At 30.4% G+C, this 19,374-nt stretch overlaps 3 protein-coding genes across 4 annotated transcripts in view; 2 read left to right on the top strand and 1 right to left on the bottom strand.

The window, feature by feature from the left end:
- Positions 1-13,627, top strand: part of LOC105143331 (uncharacterized) — an 83,905-nt gene extending 70,278 nt beyond the window's left edge. The window contains exons 2-9 of the mRNA XM_011051606.2: positions 6,775-6,994; positions 7,072-7,375; positions 7,444-7,621; positions 10,724-10,917; positions 10,992-11,154; positions 11,774-11,922; positions 11,994-12,344; positions 12,493-13,627. Coding sequence (XP_011049908.1) covers positions 7,561-7,621; positions 10,724-10,917; positions 10,992-11,154; positions 11,774-11,922; positions 11,994-12,344; positions 12,493-12,639 — 1,065 coding nt within the window. The 5' untranslated portion in view covers positions 6,775-6,994; positions 7,072-7,375; positions 7,444-7,560 and the 3' untranslated portion in view covers positions 12,640-13,627. The remainder of the gene's footprint in view (positions 1-6,774; positions 6,995-7,071; positions 7,376-7,443; positions 7,622-10,723; positions 10,918-10,991; positions 11,155-11,773; positions 11,923-11,993; positions 12,345-12,492) is intronic.
- LOC105143326 (uncharacterized) lies at positions 990-7,830 on the bottom strand. Of its 2 annotated transcripts, XM_011051581.2 has the most exons (8): positions 7,749-7,830; positions 4,695-4,904; positions 4,369-4,609; positions 3,313-3,470; positions 3,052-3,242; positions 2,648-2,921; positions 2,279-2,543; positions 1,265-2,199 (listed from the first exon to the last, which is right to left on the bottom strand). In XM_011051581.2, the coding sequence occupies exons 3-7, from the start codon at positions 4,593-4,595 to the stop codon at positions 2,293-2,295; spliced, it is 1,101 nt and encodes a 366-aa protein (XP_011049883.1). In that variant the 5' UTR covers positions 4,596-4,609; positions 4,695-4,904; positions 7,749-7,830; the 3' UTR covers positions 1,265-2,199; positions 2,279-2,292. The 2 variants fall into 2 exon arrangements, with proteins under 2 accessions (XP_011049893.1, XP_011049883.1); XM_011051591.2 differs by lacking the exons at positions 1,265-2,199; positions 7,749-7,830 and adding an exon at positions 990-1,147 and having other exon boundaries at positions 4,695-4,891.
- A 127-nt stretch (positions 13,628-13,754) lies between the features above and the next one.
- LOC105143261 (Acid phosphatase 1) lies at positions 13,755-18,989 on the top strand. The gene is made up of 7 exons (XM_011051456.2): positions 13,755-15,698; positions 16,511-16,609; positions 17,340-17,765; positions 17,867-17,990; positions 18,173-18,384; positions 18,465-18,633; positions 18,793-18,989. Exons 1-7 carry the CDS (start codon positions 15,597-15,599, stop codon positions 18,927-18,929), a joined length of 1,269 nt encoding a protein of 422 aa, XP_011049758.1. The 5' UTR covers positions 13,755-15,596; the 3' UTR covers positions 18,930-18,989.
- Positions 18,990-19,374: the final 385 nt, after the last annotated feature.

Here is a 19,374-nt window from a genome sequence, read left to right on the forward strand (position 1 = left end):
GAATTTTTTAAATTTCTAAAAAATTTAATGGATTTTTAAATGCAAATTGGAACACTTTTCAGAAATGTCAAGAAAATCTGACTTTTTTAGAATCTTTTTTTCATATATGAATTCTCTCTGAAATATGTAAGATTAGATTTTAAAGATTTTTCATTCCATTTTGATAAAATCTTATACAATTTAAAAAAAGTTTGAGGTATTTTTTTGGAGAGTATAGAATAAGAAATCTTAGAATATATTTCAGAATATATTCACATATAAAAAATTCTAAGAAAAATTTTTACCAGGAATGTTATGTGTATATTATAGATTTTCATATAGATTTATAAATATAGATTTGCATGCAGCTGAACTTTTTGTACCTTTTTATCTCCTGTCAATAGGTCTGTTCTTTTTAGCTGAACCTTTGCACCAGTTTATCTTTCTTCCTTTTCTTTCCTTCTGGATGCAAAAGTTGAAGTTAAAAAGAATAGGCTTCTTTTTTCATCCAATTATAATCTATTTCTCATTTTAAATGCAAAAAGTATAACACATTGTGATAAATTAAAAATATTATTTAGAGATTTACTCTTTATAATTGAACCTTTTGTAGTTTTCATTTTTTTTTCTTTCAATGTCACACACCACGCGCGCACGTACACACACATACATACACACACCAATTATACACCTATTTTATAATAAAAAAAATATAGGTATAGACATAACATAGTGCAGTTGCAAACGACAAATCTAAAATATTACAAAGAATAATTATAAAATCTGAATGAATTTAAGCAGAAATTTAAAATAGATAATGATAGAATTGCAATTTACTTGAGATGTTACGTGATTCCACATAAAAACAGCTGAGTCATAATTGACAGATCTTGGATTCGATCTCTCATCCTACATACAAATTTTATAATTTGCGTAAAGCACTCTCTGACTCTTCAGGATTAGGATTGGACAGTAAACAATGGTTGAATAGTGGATAGTTACACAATGACTTGCTAATTAATTTCTGATTATAATTTCATAGTTAGCCAACTAACAATAAGCTAGTCAATTTTTAGGATTGTTTGAATAAGTTTTTTTCTTCATCAGCAGTTGTATAATTATTACCAATCCCTTGGACTGCATAAAAATCTTTACCAGATCTGGGCATCTAAAAACAAAATTTCTTAATGATCATAGCATCACACTTCTATAAATAAAGCTTTATTATCTTTTTATTTGTATAGAAATCCCCTTTATTGAGGGAAGCCTGACTTGAGCTATGGAATCATAGGATAAATTTACTTTATTTGCATATGTAGTACATAGTATTATATTGCATTTTTTTACAATTTGATAGTGAAAAAAAAAATTATGTACACGTTAAAATTTCATAAACCAAAATTATTAAATATGAAGTAAAAAATATTACATTCTACACAATAATCCTACTTTAGGTAAATTATGAAGTTTTTACAAGAACGAAGAGCTCTTAATTTAAAAAACAATATCAAGAGTATACAGGGAACATAAGAGTCAAATATAACGAAAAATTTTGAAACAAAAACTCAAACAAGAAGTATATATATAATACAGTATTGTATAGTACTCTGTAATTAAAAAAATATATATATAATATATATAATATATATATATATATATATATAATGATATTAATATATATAATTAATATATATAGTTTTTAATGAATTACAGAATATTATATTATATTATATATACTTCTCGTTTGAATTTTTAAAAATTTTTCGTTATATTTGACTTTTATGTGCTCTCGATATTGTTTTGTAAATTATGAGACAAGATTATTGAATGTCTAAATGACATATAAATAAATAAACTGCTTATTAAAATTTGTATTTTGTGATGTTGCAAATGATGCTTTCATAAGAATGATCTCACATAAAACATGTTTTTTCGGAAATACCTGAGTACAAGATAAAAACACAAAATAACAGTATACACTCCGTAACTTTTTGATGTTAAAATAAGACAAAATAGGACTACTTTCTTATTTTTTTGTCGAAGAAAAAGATCCAATATATTTTCCTTGCGCTTTGATTGCAATCACGATAATATATGTCGTGTGTATATATCCATGATCATTCTGTAAAACCTTTTCCATAGCTATATTTATTTCCTATGCCAATTTGATAATTACAATATAGAAAGAATTTTATAATTATCATTATTGCATACAAGTTCCTGTAAATCAAAGTTCATTTAATCAAATAAAAGTCAATTTTGTTATTTTAGCTATATTAAAATTATAATGAATATTTACCTTATACAAGATATTTATTCATAATGTTCATGAAACCTATCATCGTGACCCCAACCCTTGTTCCTTTCCCTCGGTGGAGTTGTCTTCAACGAATTTGATTTTGCATTAATATTAATTCCTTTTTTTGATTTATCCAGTGCACCTGAACCACGTATCGCTCTTGGACCGCTAGAATTTTTTGAATAATTGCCATGCTCAGGTATATCATTTTTCACTTCTTCTTTTATAATTCGTTGATTATTCTCAACTTCCCGCAATTGATTATCTAGAACATCAAAAAATTGTCGATTTATGATAGTAGCGGTAGTATTATTCACATAATATATTTATATATTTTTATTTAACGATTAATAATTTAAATCATGTTACCATTTTCAGTCTTTGTCGTTAAGATCACCTTCAATTCTTCATGAAAAAATGGAGGTTCAAAAGAGAGAGACTTGATATTTGAGAAATAAAAATGTTTCAACCGCGTGTCCTTAATTTCGTAGTCATTATTGGCTAACTCTATGATTAATAATAATGCCGCATTGTTCTCGGAACTATATAAATTTTCCTTTACCAGCAATTGCCTGATTGTCATTATTAAGCTGTCTAATCCACCTGGACACGCTGCATAAAGATCTTTACCAGCTCTAAGTATCTAAAAAAAAAAAAATGAGATTTCTTATTAATTACAATATCATGCTTTTATAAATGAATAATCTTCAGTATTTGATTCTTATTCGTATATGTCATTTCGCATACATTCAATACCTTGTTTTTATTCTTACCTGTATCATGATGAAATAAATATTATCCTTAGGATTGTCTTGCAAGAGATCTTCCAAATATTGAATTAACGGCTCAGCTAATATTTTCAATCTATTTCCGTCGCTCAATTTCATGTGATAATAAACTTCTGCATGAAGTAAAATTTTATTGGCAAATGTTCTTTTATCTTCTACTCTATCTTTTTCCTTCGCTAAAAGGACAATATCAGTATAGTATATTATAAAATATAGAACAAGAGATTAAAAATCAAAAATACCAACATATATAATTATCCTGAAGGAAACGTAAGAAACGGCTTCGTATAGTGTTTTTATTAGTATCTTCTAACCGAACAACCATGTTATCACTGAATATCAGGGCTATTTTCGTGGTCAATGAGTGATATACAGCCTGCTTCCAAAGAGAATCACATACATATCTAAAATTTATGACTTTGGATTAGAATAATTGCCAAAGTGACGAAAGAAAGAAAAGTTCAGCTGCAAAGAGAGTAGACCTAAAAAGTTTACATCTTCTCTTTACTGTTTTTCATCTTTTTTTCTCCAATGTCTGACCATAAGAGATGAGAAATCTTGCTCTTTTCAGCTGAACTTCTTGCATGGTTCTTTTCTTTGGTGCTTTCCATTTAGTGACACAAGTCGATACAAACATCTTTTTTTTTTGATATTTTAATGAATGATAAAGGCTGTTTTTCTTTTTAGGAGAGAGAGAGAGAGAGAGAGAGAGAGAAAGCGAGAGAGAGAGAGAGAGAGAGAGAGATAAATATCTTTCTATTTTTGTTATTCATCTACGTTCAGTAAAATGTTTATATTGTAACTGTTGAAAGTTTTCTTTGCTGAGATAGGATTATTCTTCTAATCTAAAAATATAATTTGATCAGAATGAAGGAAACTTCCAACAATTGTAAAATAAACAGTCTATTAAACACGGCCAATGAATGTCAACATTTGTATTAACTACAAGTGCTTTCTGTTTGATGACAGAAGTAAATGTAAGTGCATTCTATCTTAAAGTAATTCTGAGTCAAGATAGTATAATGGTTGTGTCAATTTGTATCACTAATTCTTATGTTCATCAATATAGATTAACTTTAATTTCGGTTTACTTTCTTATTCTAAAAATTATTCTTTATCTTTTTCTAGTTATAAGAATTAGAAAAAGATAAAAAATAAGTTGAACCAGGTTAATCTTGTTAAAAACGAATATAAATAGAAACCTGTGTCTCCTAAAAGAAAAACAGCCAATGACAGAAAGACACTTGTATCAATTTGTCACCAAATGAAAAGCATCTTGTTTCCTGAAGGAAAACTCGTAACCTTAGACTGTCCTCGTTGATGGCAATTGTCAACAGGTCTACGATATCCTGGATTAGCTTCGGCGAGACGCTCTCACACTCATCATACGAAACTATCTTATCTATTATGTCCTTCAAGACTTTGTTGTTACTGGATACGCTTCCTCCTGGTCTACGTAACCCCTGATCCTTGTCCTGGTTCTGGTTCTGATGATTGGACCATCCACGACCGCGACCAAACGAAGTCATCCTCACTTAACAACCTGTTTGACATAAAAGATATATGTCAATATATTTCCAGTGACTGAAAAGTAACATGATTTAACAATTTTATTGAGAAATACAAACGTGCAGGATACAATCCGATTCGACCACTTGCTTCTTCTCTAGATTTTGAAGTTGTATACAATGCGATCGGCAAACCATACGGGTCCGTTTCTTGGTGTTGCACTATGTTGTACCATTTGCACTTTCTGCACTTGCGACAAGTTCTGCCAGTGCAGTGGTCTGTTCGTTTTTTTCTTTTCATGCATCGTTTATTTTTTTTATCTTTTTTCTCTAGTATGAAAAGAAAAAGAGGAAAATACAAATTTAGCCATCAACAAAATGATATATCTCATCGATAGTTTAGCTAAAAATAACACACCTCCTGTTTAATGGTTAGACGTTGTAGAGAAAAAAAGACAATAAAATTTAAAGGGAAGATTAGTAAATTTTTAGGCTTTTCGCTCTTTTTGCAGCTGAATATTTTTTATCTCTTGCTTTTCCTTTCTTTCTATTTAATATCATATTTGCAGTAGACATCGGTGATAAAGTGTAGAAAGAGTAGACGGAACAAATGCATCTTTCATGAATTATCGATGCGCCGCTTGGCAATTGCCGCCAGCGACGTCGCGTTTAAATTTCTCCAATTTCGTCTGTTACGGATAAATATGATACGTCACGCGATCCGGAGCTGTTTAGACGCCGATTAATTCCTGGACAACGAAGGAAGAGAAATAGCGAAAAGTTGACAAATTTGGTTAGCATTTAACTTCTCCAAACGTACCGATATTATAAATTGCACCGTACAGAGTATTTATGTTAGATTTCTTCATCCGTAGATTGCGAATCGATTGAAGCTCGTTACGCTTCGCAATTACGCTCGCTCGAGTGAATTCGCGTGCGACAGTTGAACTCCTGAAAAGTCGAGACGGAATTGCGGAATCGTTGTCTCTTTCTTCGACCAGTGTAGCGTATCATCGTGGGTCTGACAGTTCGACAGGTGCATAGAAGCGATAATTGTGCAATTTTATATTCCTAATTATAGTATACAATATCTACACGATATCTACGCGATAACAAACTGAGATATGAAATGAATTAAACGCTAGAAATCTGCCAATCTATTCCGAATAATAATAATTGTGTAATTTTATTTATTAAGGATTATTTTTAATTCAGGTAACAATAAGTTAAGGTAAAATACTAGATGAGAAGTTAATGTAATGGCATTCTGATAAAAATGTTATAATTAATAATTTTATTTGTTAAAAGTTATGTCTAATTTTAATGTTTGTTTGCTAGAACAGAATATACTAGCTAAATGAGAATTAGTTAATGTCTATGCTGAAAAAGCTGATGTGACAATTAATAATTATTTAATTTTATTTTTAAAGATTATTGCTAATTTATGTATATATGCTATATATTATAATGTTTATTGTGATAAACTAAAACAGAATACCAACTAAAACAGAGGATGTTAATGTCTATTCTAAGAAAATTGTAACAATTAATGATTATTTAAATTGTATTTATTACTAATTAGCTCTAATTTATCGAATGTTTGTGATAAGCAAAAAAAGAACATCAGTTAGATAAAAAGATTAATGTCTACTCTGAGAAAGTATGATAATTGATAATTTAATTATTTAATTTTATTTGTTAAAGATTATTTATTTAATTAATATTTGTTTATGATAAGCTAAAATAGAACTACAGTTAAATGAGAAGATGGCATTATTTATTCTGACAAAACTGTAACAATTAATATAATTATAATATATATTTTTATTTGTTGAGAATTATTTCTAGTTTACACAATGCTTGCCTACAATAAGCTAAAGCAGAAAACCAGACAAATAAAAAGATATTAATGTCCACACTGATAAAGCTGTCACTAATAATTTCTAGTTTAGACAATGTTAATTTGCAGCAAATTATAATAAAATATTAGCTAAATGAGAAGATATTAATGCCTACTCTAAGAAAACAGTGACATTTAATAATTATTTAATTTTATTTATTAAAGATTGTTTCTAAACAATTGAAAGAATTGTGGAAATTAATTTGTATTAATAATCTATGTAGTGTTTAGTTATAATAGTTAAAACAGAGACCAGCTAAATGAGAAACAATTAATATAGTTATGTAATTTTATTTACAGATATATTCCATCAATTAACCTTGAAGACAGAAAGCTATTCTATTAATGCTGAAATATTATCATACTTTAAAACAAGGAAAACATATGCATGATGAATTATAATCAAAGACACAGAATTTTAAAAAGATTCTCCTTTCTGCTTTCTAAAGATTGAACAGCAGAGATTACTGTGGTTATTCATAAAGAAATAAAAGGAAAATTTGTATCTGCTTGTGATAAGGTAAGACACAGAATTAGAGATCAATATCAAGTAATTAATTGAAAAAATTGTTGAAATTTTGTATTAATAATTTACAGCCGCTAGAGATTGTTTCCTGAACAACTCGAGCTCGCGCATGTCCGCGAATGTTACCCCGGACGACTGCCAATCGTCAAACGGTACGGTAATCCACAGCAACAATTTGTCAGTCATCGTCAGTATAGCCAGTCATTGTCATCGCGACCATCGCGTGACCCGCCCGGATGATCAACATCCCGACAGACGTCAACAACGGTAGTCGACTCAGTAGTCGCTCGTGGTTTGCATTGTGCCAGGTCACTCCGCTGCATCTCGACGGACGAATCTCGCAGTGACAGTCAGTAGTCGCCAGTCGTTGGCTAGGTACGCTACGCTTGTACTGCGGCGCTCGGTCTCGGAGTGTTTTTCCACCCGTTCCTTTTTATTGCCAGAAGGTATATCACAACCGACGTAGCCGAGGGAGCCACGTTGCGTCCCAAAAAAGGGATAGGATATAAGAGGGAAAGAGAGATAAGATAAAAGGACCGCTGCTTGTCCGTCCAGGAAACATGACGACGGAGGAGAAGTTCAACGCTGCCGTGAACGTGATCAGGAGTCTGCCGAAAAACGGTATGATAATCTTACACCCACGTTATCGTCGCATTGGCACGGCGAATCTTGGAGCGTCTCGAAAGCGCGGATGCGTATCTCGAAAGTGAATTTTTCCTTTGCGTGCATACACTCCAAAACATTTTACCTCTTACACATTCGCATCCGCTGTTGCGTTCGCCTGAGAACGCGGCAGATATCACAGTATAATCGCTTTTTGCTTTCCACGCTTGTTGATTTCTTTCCCTTTCTCGCCTCTCTTCCTTCGTATAACTTTACTGCGTGCTGGCTAAAGTCCACGTCGCTGTCGATATTTATTTTCCTCATGCGAGAAGGCTCATTATTTGTTCACAATGAGAAGCCGATAATACGTAATTAGTTTTTTTCGCGTATTTAAAAGCGTCGAATAAATCAACTGCAAGCATATATATATATTTTCTGAATGTTTTATATAAATTTCTTTAACGTGAAAACATTATTCGAGCAATGACAGTAAAAATTACACATGAGTCTTTAAACTTCTAGCTTTTTTTATTAGGTGATTTTATATATGAAAAAAAACACGAAGATTTTATATGCGTCGTCGTTACGCGCTACCATGCGGAGAAATTGGCAAGATCTATAATGATGTCCGAGGAAAGTGAATGTTCTTAAGTCAATTTCTTATTCGCGGTGTCGAGAGTGATTAATAGGACAAAAAAATTCTATTTCCCGAATGCTCGCGCACTGTACGGAAGAAGCCTCCATGTCCGTCGTATTGTCTGTTCTATTGGACGACACACATTTTGATACTCTCTGCGTTGTGACGCGAATCGCCTTCACACTTGATAATTATGCCAAAAAAAGAGACAAGTTGATTTGCATATTATTATTTCACATTATTATTCAATTCTATTGAAATTTATTATTATTCAATTCTTTTGAAAAAAACCGAGTTTACTCTTTGCAAATGAATTAAATAATAAACGACGAATAGAAATTTTGTTTACAAGAATATGGCTATTTTTTAATAAAAGTTTTCTTATTAAGAGTTTATTTTTTAAATCAAGATGCTTGTTATTTTCATTATTGTATTAATACTAATTTTGTATCATATCTGTACATAATGTATAATGCATAATATACATAATGTATTTTTTGTACTATTTAGCCTTGATGTTGGATATTGTACGTTCAAGTATACTATACTTTCCAGTCACTTCATATAGCTGTAAGTGACTGTATCATTCCCCACAGTCCCCACTTTACTTTCTAAGAATGTAAGACACGCTTAGTGGTTAAAATTAAAATGTTCTTCTTCACTGATCACAAAAAAAATAATTTGTATTGCACCAGCAGTTATGAAATTTTGTTAATAAGAGCTTATTATTTAACGCTAATTATTTATTTCCAGGTCACTGGCAATATATAAAATATAAAGTTAAAACTTGTTATTGTACGTAATCTCTTGATAATTCATCTCTGCATTCTTGTACTATGAACTTGCTTATTGACAAAAAACAGGCATAATTGCAGTGCAACGGTGAAGTATAAAGTACATGATGCATAATACAAAAAATATGAACTTTATATAAATATATGTATTCGAATTTTAATGAAGATACCTTAATGAGACATTATTAACTAAGATAATAAACTTTCACAATAATTGTTATGACAGTTATTTTCTATTAACATTAATTTCGAAGATCATGAATTCCATTAGAAATACGAATTCAATTAGAATATTTTCACTATGTCTAATATTTCTTACTATCGAATAAAACTTACGTATTTTGTAGTAAACATATATGTATATATATATATATATATATATATATATATATATATATACACATATATATATATACATATATGTTTACTATAAAATGTAAAATATATATGTATATATATGTATATTTTATACGAAGAATTAAATTTTTGTGTTTCAATAATTGTGCTGTGCTTTATTATTTATTTAATTATTTCAATATTGAGAGCTTTTACAATTATTGTTATTAATTAATTTACTATTATTTAGTATAAAAATATAAATATCCTAATATTTAATATAAGGTCTTTTAAAACTGTGTAAAAACAGTAGAACTTTGTTTATCCAAACATATTAGGGAGATAAAATAGTTCTGATAACCAAATGTACTAAATTTGAATATATCGAGCTTTTATTTTTCGAATTATGGTTCCACAGTTCGAATAATTAAAAGTTCAGCTATAAACCTGTTCTTTTCAGCCGAATTTTTTGCATGCATTTCTTTCTTCTCTTTCTTTTCACATTAAAGAGATAAACTAAAAACACTAGGAAAAATCTTATGAATTCGTATATTTAGAACTGAGCACAAACTTGTTTCTGCAAATAAACGGAATTTTATATATATATAAAATTACATATATATATACCATGTGATGATGCATAAATTATCACATCATTTATCTATTTCAGAATACTCTTAACCTTTCACTAAGAGGCTCAAGGAGATTGAAATAAACATATCATCATCTATTTAATGAGATGCAATGTTGATGTTTTTATTTTTATCTCCATTTAATGCTTGGTTAATCAGAAAAAACATTTCAATTTTAACTAAATAATAAATTAAAAAACGGGCAATCAAGAGCCTAGATTCGCAATAATCGAAACGATTATATTAACATATATTTTTATTGATTCTTTTGATACATATTTTGATCTTTTTTAACAATGAATCTACCTCGAGCGTTTCTCAGTACTATATATACATAACAAATACCGAACATTTCGGCTTAATTCAAACTATTTTCAATAATCTAATATGATAAAATCTCTTGACTGCTGAGATACTAGACTGCTGAAGAGGGCTTGAATTAAGCCGAAATGTTCGGTATTTGTTATATATATATTATATTGAGAAATATATGTTGATGTAATCGCTTCAATTACTGCGAATCTAGACTGCCTATTTTTTCATTTATTACTTAGTTTTTATCTCAAGAGCCAAACTTTAATTATTCTTATTTAAATTTTAATTAAAATTATCTGTTCTTGCAATACATATTTACATATCGTATTATGTTACAACATTTAATTTTGAAAGAATAACAAAATCAATGATAAATATTTTGTAATTATAATATACAACATTTCAGGAGCATATCAGCCCAGCCATGAGATTATGTTGCGTTTTTATTCGTATTACAAACAAGCGACTGAAGGACCCTGCCAACAATCTAAACCCGCATTCTGGGAGGTAGTGAAGAAAGCGAAATGGGATGCATGGACACGTCTTGGAAATATGAGCCGTACAGAAGCCATGAATAATTATGTGGAAGAATTGAAGAAAGTAAATATAGATTTTGTAGATTAAAAGCTCATGCAAAATGAATGCATTAAACGAGAATCGTCGTTATATTGCAGATTGTCGAGACGATGTCTTATACAGATAATGTGGCAACGTTTCTCGGCAGTTTGGATTCTTTTTATGAAAGCGTACCAGCTGAGGATTTGGAATTACTCGTGGGACCAGTATTGGAACGTATACGCTCCCAACCGGGATCACCATTGTCTGGTTCACCATTAGGTACATTTCTTTTTAACTTTTAGCAATACTTAAATTTTATGTAAATAACATTTTTGCAAGTCATAAAAATACTCGAGATGTAAATAGATTTTTATGAAAGTAAGTTATAAAGATATTTTATAATAGTAGTAATACCGGTATAATATGACATAATATCGGTTTTTTATTTTCGAAAAATTATACTGTATACTGGTATCATGTCATACTAGTGTTTTCGAAAAATTATATCGGTCGAAAAATTATGTCATACCGGACGTCATACCATCACCGGTTTATATTAATTAGAGTTTTAGTTTGATTATATTACATAATATCGAAACATGCCGATATATTACTATTTTTATACCGTTTTAATTGCTGACATATATTTTGAATCGGATATACTAAGAAATAAGCTAAAATATTTTTCATTTATATAAACATTTTTATCAAAAAATTAAATTGCGGATATCGTAGAGGTTTATTAGATAACTTAAAGAAGCGAATTTTTATCAGAGTTATCAATGTATATTATGTAATGTATATTATGTAAGAACAGTACGTTCCAAGTTCTTTAAGCATAATATATATCGAAAAATGTTTTCTTCTTTTGCATAAAGCTATTTTCTTATTTTATTAGTGTCGAGAGAAACATCACCTCACAGAGTAATGAATGCTTCTCGGCACATAACGAGTAGTTTGGAAACTAGCCCGACTAGCAGCCGCACTGCGAGCCCGCTGCCACAGGACACTGATGGCGAAGAAGAAGAATTTATAGATACTGTTGAAGTATGACATTAACATTACGTTTCATGTTACGTCAATTATTCTGTTTTACGAATAATTCAATTTTATTGCAGTCAGCGCCGGAGAGAGCGCAAAAAGATGCACTTAAGTCCACTATTGCTTCTCAAAAGGTACAAACCACGGCAAAGAATGGAATTGATCATTCAAGTATAGAAAATGTTATAAAAGAGAACACTGAATTAACTAATGGATATAGCAATACTAACGGTCACGCGGAGACGATATCGGAGAATCATAGAGAGAGAAGTAGACAGAGAACGAAGAAAGATGATAATAAAGCTAATGCAGAATTTCTAAATCAAATCGCAACAACTATGCAGCATCTACAGAGAGATCTAGATCGCATAACGGCCAGAGTACGAGGTTTAGAAGGACAAGCCCTACAAGCGCTGGCGCCTTCGACAGTACGCAACATAACTATTATTTAGCTATATCTAATTTTAACAGAAAAAATAATATCTTTGATTTCTTTGAAATAACAAAATGAGAAATATTTTTTGTTATTTATTTTATCTATTATATCACGCTGATATCAACCTTCTTTTTTTTTAGGAGCACACTGTTAGACGAAAGTATCTGAAATGGTGGCCGTTGCAAGAATGCCCGCCGCGTTTGTTCGTCTTACTAATTTTATGGCCATTTGTTGCTCACTTACTGATCAACTTTATGCAGCGTTGGCGTCGCCAACGAAGACTGTGATGTCACGACTATCATTCCTACGCAGCTGAGCACACATTTCCCAGTGTTTGGGTTATTAATATTGCGTTATAGTATACGTATATAATACGTACACACAGATTTTTTTGTTTAATTTTATATTCTTTATAGAGACAAAGCTGTCCTAATGCAATCTACGATTACATTAGTAAACGTGAATTGTGATAAAAATGATTAGATCAATCTCTGTATATTTTTGCATATGCGGCCTGTTTCGGAAGTTGCACTTTCTCTCGCCTGTAGAGTCACTGCTGAATAATGGGTCGATTGATGACGGCGAAAGTTCGATTGAAAGACACTTCTGCAGTTATGTTAATAGATATACGCCTTAATATATTGTTTTTTTTTACGCATTTTTATAAAACGATATAAATATCCTAAAACACATATAAAAAGGTACACAACTTGTGTTCTTTTTTATACATTCATGTTTGTATTGTTTTATAATGAAGTGTCTATGATATTTTTATGTATTAGAGAGGTACAATGTTTTACCGCATATCTAAAAATATGCGAAATAATATATGGATATATGAATTATTTCATTTCTTGTGTTTATATTTTAAAAAAAAGTTCGTGACTTCCGGGACAATCTGTATAAAAATTATAAAGGTATAGTTCTATATTGTTCTATAATGTTTTCTAAGGTGGATTGTAATATATTTAGCTCTTTAATCGTATAGATTGTAATATATTCATACAGAGAAAGTAAATCCTTTTGTACATGCAAACGTGTACAATAGTCAGTTTGCGTTTTATGTGTAAATTATGTGGGTTTTTAAGAAAAAAAAAAAAATCTTTTAAAGTGTATTACTATTGACACTGCGACAATGATAAATATTAATTATTATTAATACGAATTATAATTCTAGTGTCAAAGGAATATTTATACATACCGAATGAATTGCGATAAATTTTATGTACATATGTGCAATGTGAAAATATACAAATTTTTAATTATCAGCTAAAATTTGTGTTACACTTATGTACATTTTTTCTCGTTATTAACACAATATTTTACAACTAAATTCGCCTGCCATTGTTAATACAGTGAGAGTGTTCGTTCCTTTTTAGTCACATTTTTTTCCATGGAGGGGAGAAAGTAGAAAAGGCACAAAGTAGAAAGTGTAACTAAAGTGCTATTCCTCTTTATGAATAGCAAGTCATGTAGACGTATACACAAGGTGAATCAGCAAGAACACTTTCTTAGATCAAAGTTGCGAGAAAATAAACAGTATAAAACTTGAGTAACTTTTCACAGAGAACTAATGTATTAAGCATCACGTCTTCGCTTTCTCTAATTTTTTCCTATTAACGTAAAATTAATGATGTTTCTTTCGATAAAGTATATATTTTTGTATTTCTCGCATATTTTTTGTTGATGTCAAAATGAATTCAATCGTCCTGAAATAATTTCGAAAAGTTTCGACAAGGACATTTCTTTAAACTTCCAAGTTCAAATAACTTTAAAAGCTTTGTAATTTTATTTGAGAATTTGAAGATGTCTCCTTGTTAAATCCTAAGTTTTCAAGTCTGAAATTATTTCAGAACGATATACGATCGAATTTTGATATCAGCAAGAAATATATGAAGAATGTAAAAATATAGAACTTTATCGAAAGAAAAATTATGACTCAGTTTCACAATTCGCGGTTCAATTCTTTGACCGGTTCAACCAGGTTCAACTTATTTCTCAATTCTAGAATTGGAAAGAGATAAGAAAAATTTGAATCGGTTAAATAAAAAGTTAATCGCGAATTATGAAATCGAGCTTAAGCTTACATGTGTTATTTGTATTAATATATATAGTTTTTTATTAGAATTATGTCATTTATATCAATATGCATTAGAATGTAAAAAAATTAGGATCTAATAAGAAGATATCTTCAAATTCTCTTATATCCATTTCTACCAATGTAGATTAACTTTAATCTCAATTTAATTTATTCTTCGTCTTTTTCTAGTTCTAAAATTGAACCGAGATTAAAGAGTTAATCTATATTGGTGGAAACAAGCATTATTCAAATACTTGTCTCTTTAAATTTATTACAGCTATATTTCCAGATAACATATTTGTGTTGCATAAGATATTTAAAAGACTTCTTTTAGATAGCTTATGTAATGTATGTTTTCTGCATGTTATTTACATTCTGATGCTGTCATGTGTCAGAATGTTAAAAGGAGTATAAGTTAGATTTATAGATTTTTTTCCTTCAAATTTAGAAGAGGAAGTCTGCAAGTTTTATATTCGATGAATAATTATTGATGATTCATTCACGCTATATATGCGTCCAATGTCAAGTACCAAGAGAACCGTACTTCATGAAGATCGGAATGCAACTTGCAAGAACCCGCTGTGCAACCGGTGGAACAACTTGCTGTATAGCCTGTTTACAATGTTTACATAATGGGACTCCCCTACATTCCTCTATTTTGGAACAGCTGTTTCCTTATCAACTTCTCTTGTCTCTACCTCTTTTCCCATTGCACTTGACCGTGCACAACGGAAAATGGAGAAAGTAAAGAGGTGACAAAGAGGGAGAGATGCCACGCACTTCTACTATCCATAGTATCTTAGGCCGTCAGAATATAAACGAGAGAGGGAGAGAACGGAAGAGGGAGGACATTGGAGCGGGGAGGAAGCAGAAGATTCGCAGAATGGTAGGAGAAAATCTCAGGTGGGGGACAACCCGACGGTCCCGGCAATAGGATTGAATGGGATCTTTTTGTGTCCGAATGTGTGTGAAGTTGAGTGAACATATGTATGTACACACGGCTGTTCGGTATCTTCACCACACGTCGAAAATGTATTCGTGGCGTGCGAACATTCGTAGATTTTAGCTGACCACGCTCCGACTTATTCGCACGTCACGTGCGGTTGACACGTGCGGCCGCCGTTCGAAGTTCGCATCAACGCCGAGCTGAAGTCTCCACGCAGCATGGACACCGGAATGTTGCTCCTCTTGCTCGCGAGCGTCCTCACCACCAGCTGCTCCGGCGCCGACGACCTCGACCTGGGCACGATCGTCTTTGCGAACGTCGTAAGTGAATTTAAATCACTCTTTCTTTTCACCTTTTCGCTTGGCGTTAATGCTGCTATTGTCTGATGCTCATTTGGAGCTCATTCTTATTGTTTTTTTTTGGCAATTTAATTTGACATGTTACGTAATCCAGTTTCGATTTAAAATTGTGTTTCGAGACCAACAAATAACATTGGCATACAATTCACTTTGAATGAACTGAAAATTGTAAAATTTATATAAAAATGTTATTTGGCGTCAAGATCTATCTTGATCGAACATAATTTTTTCGTTTATTGTGATGAATATTTTTCGATCGATTTTTAATGTTGTGTCTTTCTATTGTTTTATATCAAGTTTCATATCCTTATTATGCAATATTGTTTTCTGAAAGTTTCGTAGAGATCAATGTTTTTATTATTTCAATATATTAGGTGTTGGAATTAATTCGTAGCGTTTTTAATGAAAGAATGTTATTTATTTCACATGAGCATTAAAAAATACATTAATGAAAGTACTTCCCATCACTTGTAAAACGCTACGAATTAATTCCAACACCTAATATATTAATTATGGACCTTCCAAACAGCGACTCAATACAATATAGTGATGATCTCATTCTTATTTAACATTGACAAACAACATGGATAATTGACCGCCGATAATTTGCACCGTGTTATGTGTGTCTTGTTGGAAGACAGTCTATACTCTCTTGAGTTTTTACGTCACTTGTAAAATATGCAAAATTTTAGAGACGATTTTATTTTTGCCTTGACGCTTGGTGACTCATAAACTTATTGCGAAAACATAATGCAGCTCGTTTTTGTTTACAGTTGTACAGACATGGAGATAGAACTCCTATTGCGCCTTACACGAATGATCCTTACAAGAATGAATCGTTGTGGCCGGTTCCATTTGGACAATTAACAAATGTAAGATAATTATAATACATATAACATGGTTCAATAATAAAAATTAAAAATAAGTATTTAGAAAGATTATGAACCAAAAAATAATGTAAATGTATAAATAAAAGAAACAAATATAATTATCATGATATAATTATCATGATAAAGCAAATAACAAATAACAGACATCATTTCGACTTAAATTAAACTAATAAGATCAACTAATAAGATAATACAAAAAAACAAATAGCTATCTGTAAAATCGCATCCTGTCATCAATCTGATATTACATTCACAACAATATAGTGTATATGTTAGATGTAAAAATAATAAAAATCCTTATTGGTATCAAAGTAAGATAATTATAATTGACAAATGTAAACATAAGTAATTATATGCATCGAGAACATGTTTTTATTTTAACATAGTAGATATTGTTCCTGGTCTTATTGTTATCTTATCTTATCATACATAAACATATCTGAATTTGAAATGCAATACTGTGGAGTTTACTCTGTCAAATGGCCAGTCTGGCCATTTGGCATTCTATATAAAGAAAGCGAAGAAAATAGATTATACAATGAATCAAGTTTTAAATAGATTTAGGCATATAACAGACATGAGAAAAAATTTCACTGATATAAAAATATTAGGATATATTAAACCAATTTTAAGAATTATTTTTCTTGCTATATATTGATTTCTAAAAGCTTGCGCATTAACTTTACTAATATTTAACGCTTGGAAAATGTAGATTGGGAAACACCAACACCTACTTCTCGGACGCTGGCTAAGGAAACGATACTCTGGTTTTTTAAACGATATTTACACGCCATATGACATTTACATTCAAAGTACGGACGTAGATCGTACCTTGATGTCAGCCGAGGTGAACCTCGCAGGTCTTTATCCACCGGTGAAGAATGAAATATGGGACAACAACGTTTATTGGATACCGATCCCTGTGCATACCATACCGGCACAGGAAGACTATGTGCTGAAGGCGAGCAAGTATTGCCCGCGATATAAATATGAGCTGGAAAAGCTCTTAACATCGCCGGAAATGGAAAATATAAAAAAAGCAAATGCGAAGCTCTTTGCCTACTTAACTAAGCACAGTGGCGAAAATATAAATTCGATTAGAGCAGTTGAACATCTATATGATAATTTATATATTGAGGTACATTGTTCTATGTTATCAATTGTGTATACTATTACAATCATAACTTGCTCATTTGCTTAGGGAAACATACGATAAAACTAGCTTTAATTTATTTACAGACATTGTACAACAAAACTCTACCGCAGTGGACGAAATCAGTGTTTCCAGAAGAATTGAAATCTCTCGCTATACTTAGTTTCATGATTGAGGCTTATAATAAGATACTTCAAAGATTAAAAGCAGGTATAATCAATGTATCTATCATTTATTAATGTATTTATATTTGTATTTACATATTTTATTATGTTAACATTTTTTATGTGGAATATTTTTGATATTTTAATATATTAATATTTTTTACGCTTCCAAAGATATCGTTAAATCTTCTCCATTATATAGTCGACATTCAATTTTAAAAACATTAGGTCCACTACTTGGAGAAATGATAGATCACATGGTCAAGAAAGCACAACATACCTTACAACCTGATAGAAAGATATGGATATACAGTGCTCATGATGAGACCATAGGAAATTTACTTATGACTTTGAACGTATTTGACCCTCACCCTCCACCTTATGCTGCTGTGGTTCTTATCGAATTAAGGACGAATTTAAAAAATCAGTATTTTGTGACAGTAAGAATTTTATTTAATTCGTATGCGAAATATTTCATACAATTTTTTTACTTTAATATTTATCCTTTCTTTATCATTAGGTTTCTTATAAAAATACGACGGAGGAACCAATTCTTATGACATTACCGGGCTGCGATACGTTATGCCCTTTAAATGAATTTATTAATTTGACGAAGGACGTTGTACCTGAGGATTGGGAAAGAGAATGTCAAATAAGTCGAAATGAGATAAGTTCTAGCGATGTCATCGGTAATTATCAGATTTAACATATCGCATTAAATATTTATACAATTTTTTTGACATTGTGCAGTATTTATATGTATACGCAAAGTTATTTAATAATTTTGCATGTAATTGTTTAGATTGTTCATTTCAAGTTTTAATTAGCATTTTATATTTATGTTTCAGCAATTCTGACATCGTCCATATTAATGCTAGTTTTATTGGTCCTAATAATAATCGGTTTTATATATTGGCGACATAAAAAAGAACATAGACAGTATTATTTTCGCTTAGCATATAATGGCTATAACGATGCCATATAACGGGTATTTGATAAAAATAATTCATATGGTGAAAACTGATATGGTATTAAAGAGTACAGGTTAATCATTTGTTATTAATGCCATAATAAAATTAAGTGTATTTTTTTACAATTTTTAAATTTTGAACAAATTTCTATATATATATATATATACATATATTTAATATATATAAAAATATATATATATATATTCGCTTAAATTGTAAATAATTTTTATCTATATATTTTAAAGGAGCTCTTTTATAATGAATGACATAATTTGTTGATTAATCTTCTTATCGTGAGGATATTTTTACTAATTTGAACAGGAACTGTATTTCCTTGTCAATCGTAATATATTATATATATATATATATATATATATATATATATATATATATATATATATATATATACAATCACATCATCAATATTATGATATATTATTACCTATATTATAGGCATAA

Source organism: Acromyrmex echinatior, chromosome 10 (genome assembly GCF_024713525.1).
Source record: "Acromyrmex echinatior isolate Ae372 chromosome 10, ASM2471352v2, whole genome shotgun sequence".
In the NCBI taxonomy this organism is placed as follows: Eukaryota; Metazoa; Arthropoda; class Insecta; order Hymenoptera; family Formicidae; genus Acromyrmex; species Acromyrmex echinatior.

What these genes read in the sequence shown, in the direction of transcription:
- LOC105143326 (XM_011051591.2), bottom strand. Translation starts at nt 4,595, where the DNA reads ATGACTTCGTTTGGTCGCGGTCGTGGATGGTCCAATCATCAGAACCAG. An exon ending in CCTTCAGGATAATTATATAT is followed by an intron (nt 3,243 to 3,312) that starts GTTGGTATTTTT and finishes TTGTCCTTTTAG; the next exon opens with CGAAGGAAAAAGATAGAGTA. An exon ending in AACGACAAAGACTGAAAATG is followed by an intron (nt 2,544 to 2,647) that starts GTAACATGATTT and finishes TTGATGTTCTAG; the next exon opens with ATAATCAATTGCGGGAAGTT.
- LOC105143261 (XM_011051456.2), top strand. Translation starts at nt 15,597, where the DNA reads ATGGACACCGGAATGTTGCTCCTCTTGCTCGCGAGCGTCCTCACCACC. An exon ending in CGATCGTCTTTGCGAACGTC is followed by an intron (nt 15,699 to 16,510) that starts GTAAGTGAATTT and finishes TTTTGTTTACAG; the next exon opens with TTGTACAGACATGGAGATAG. An exon ending in CATTTGGACAATTAACAAAT is followed by an intron (nt 16,610 to 17,339) that starts GTAAGATAATTA and finishes TGGAAAATGTAG; the next exon opens with ATTGGGAAACACCAACACCT.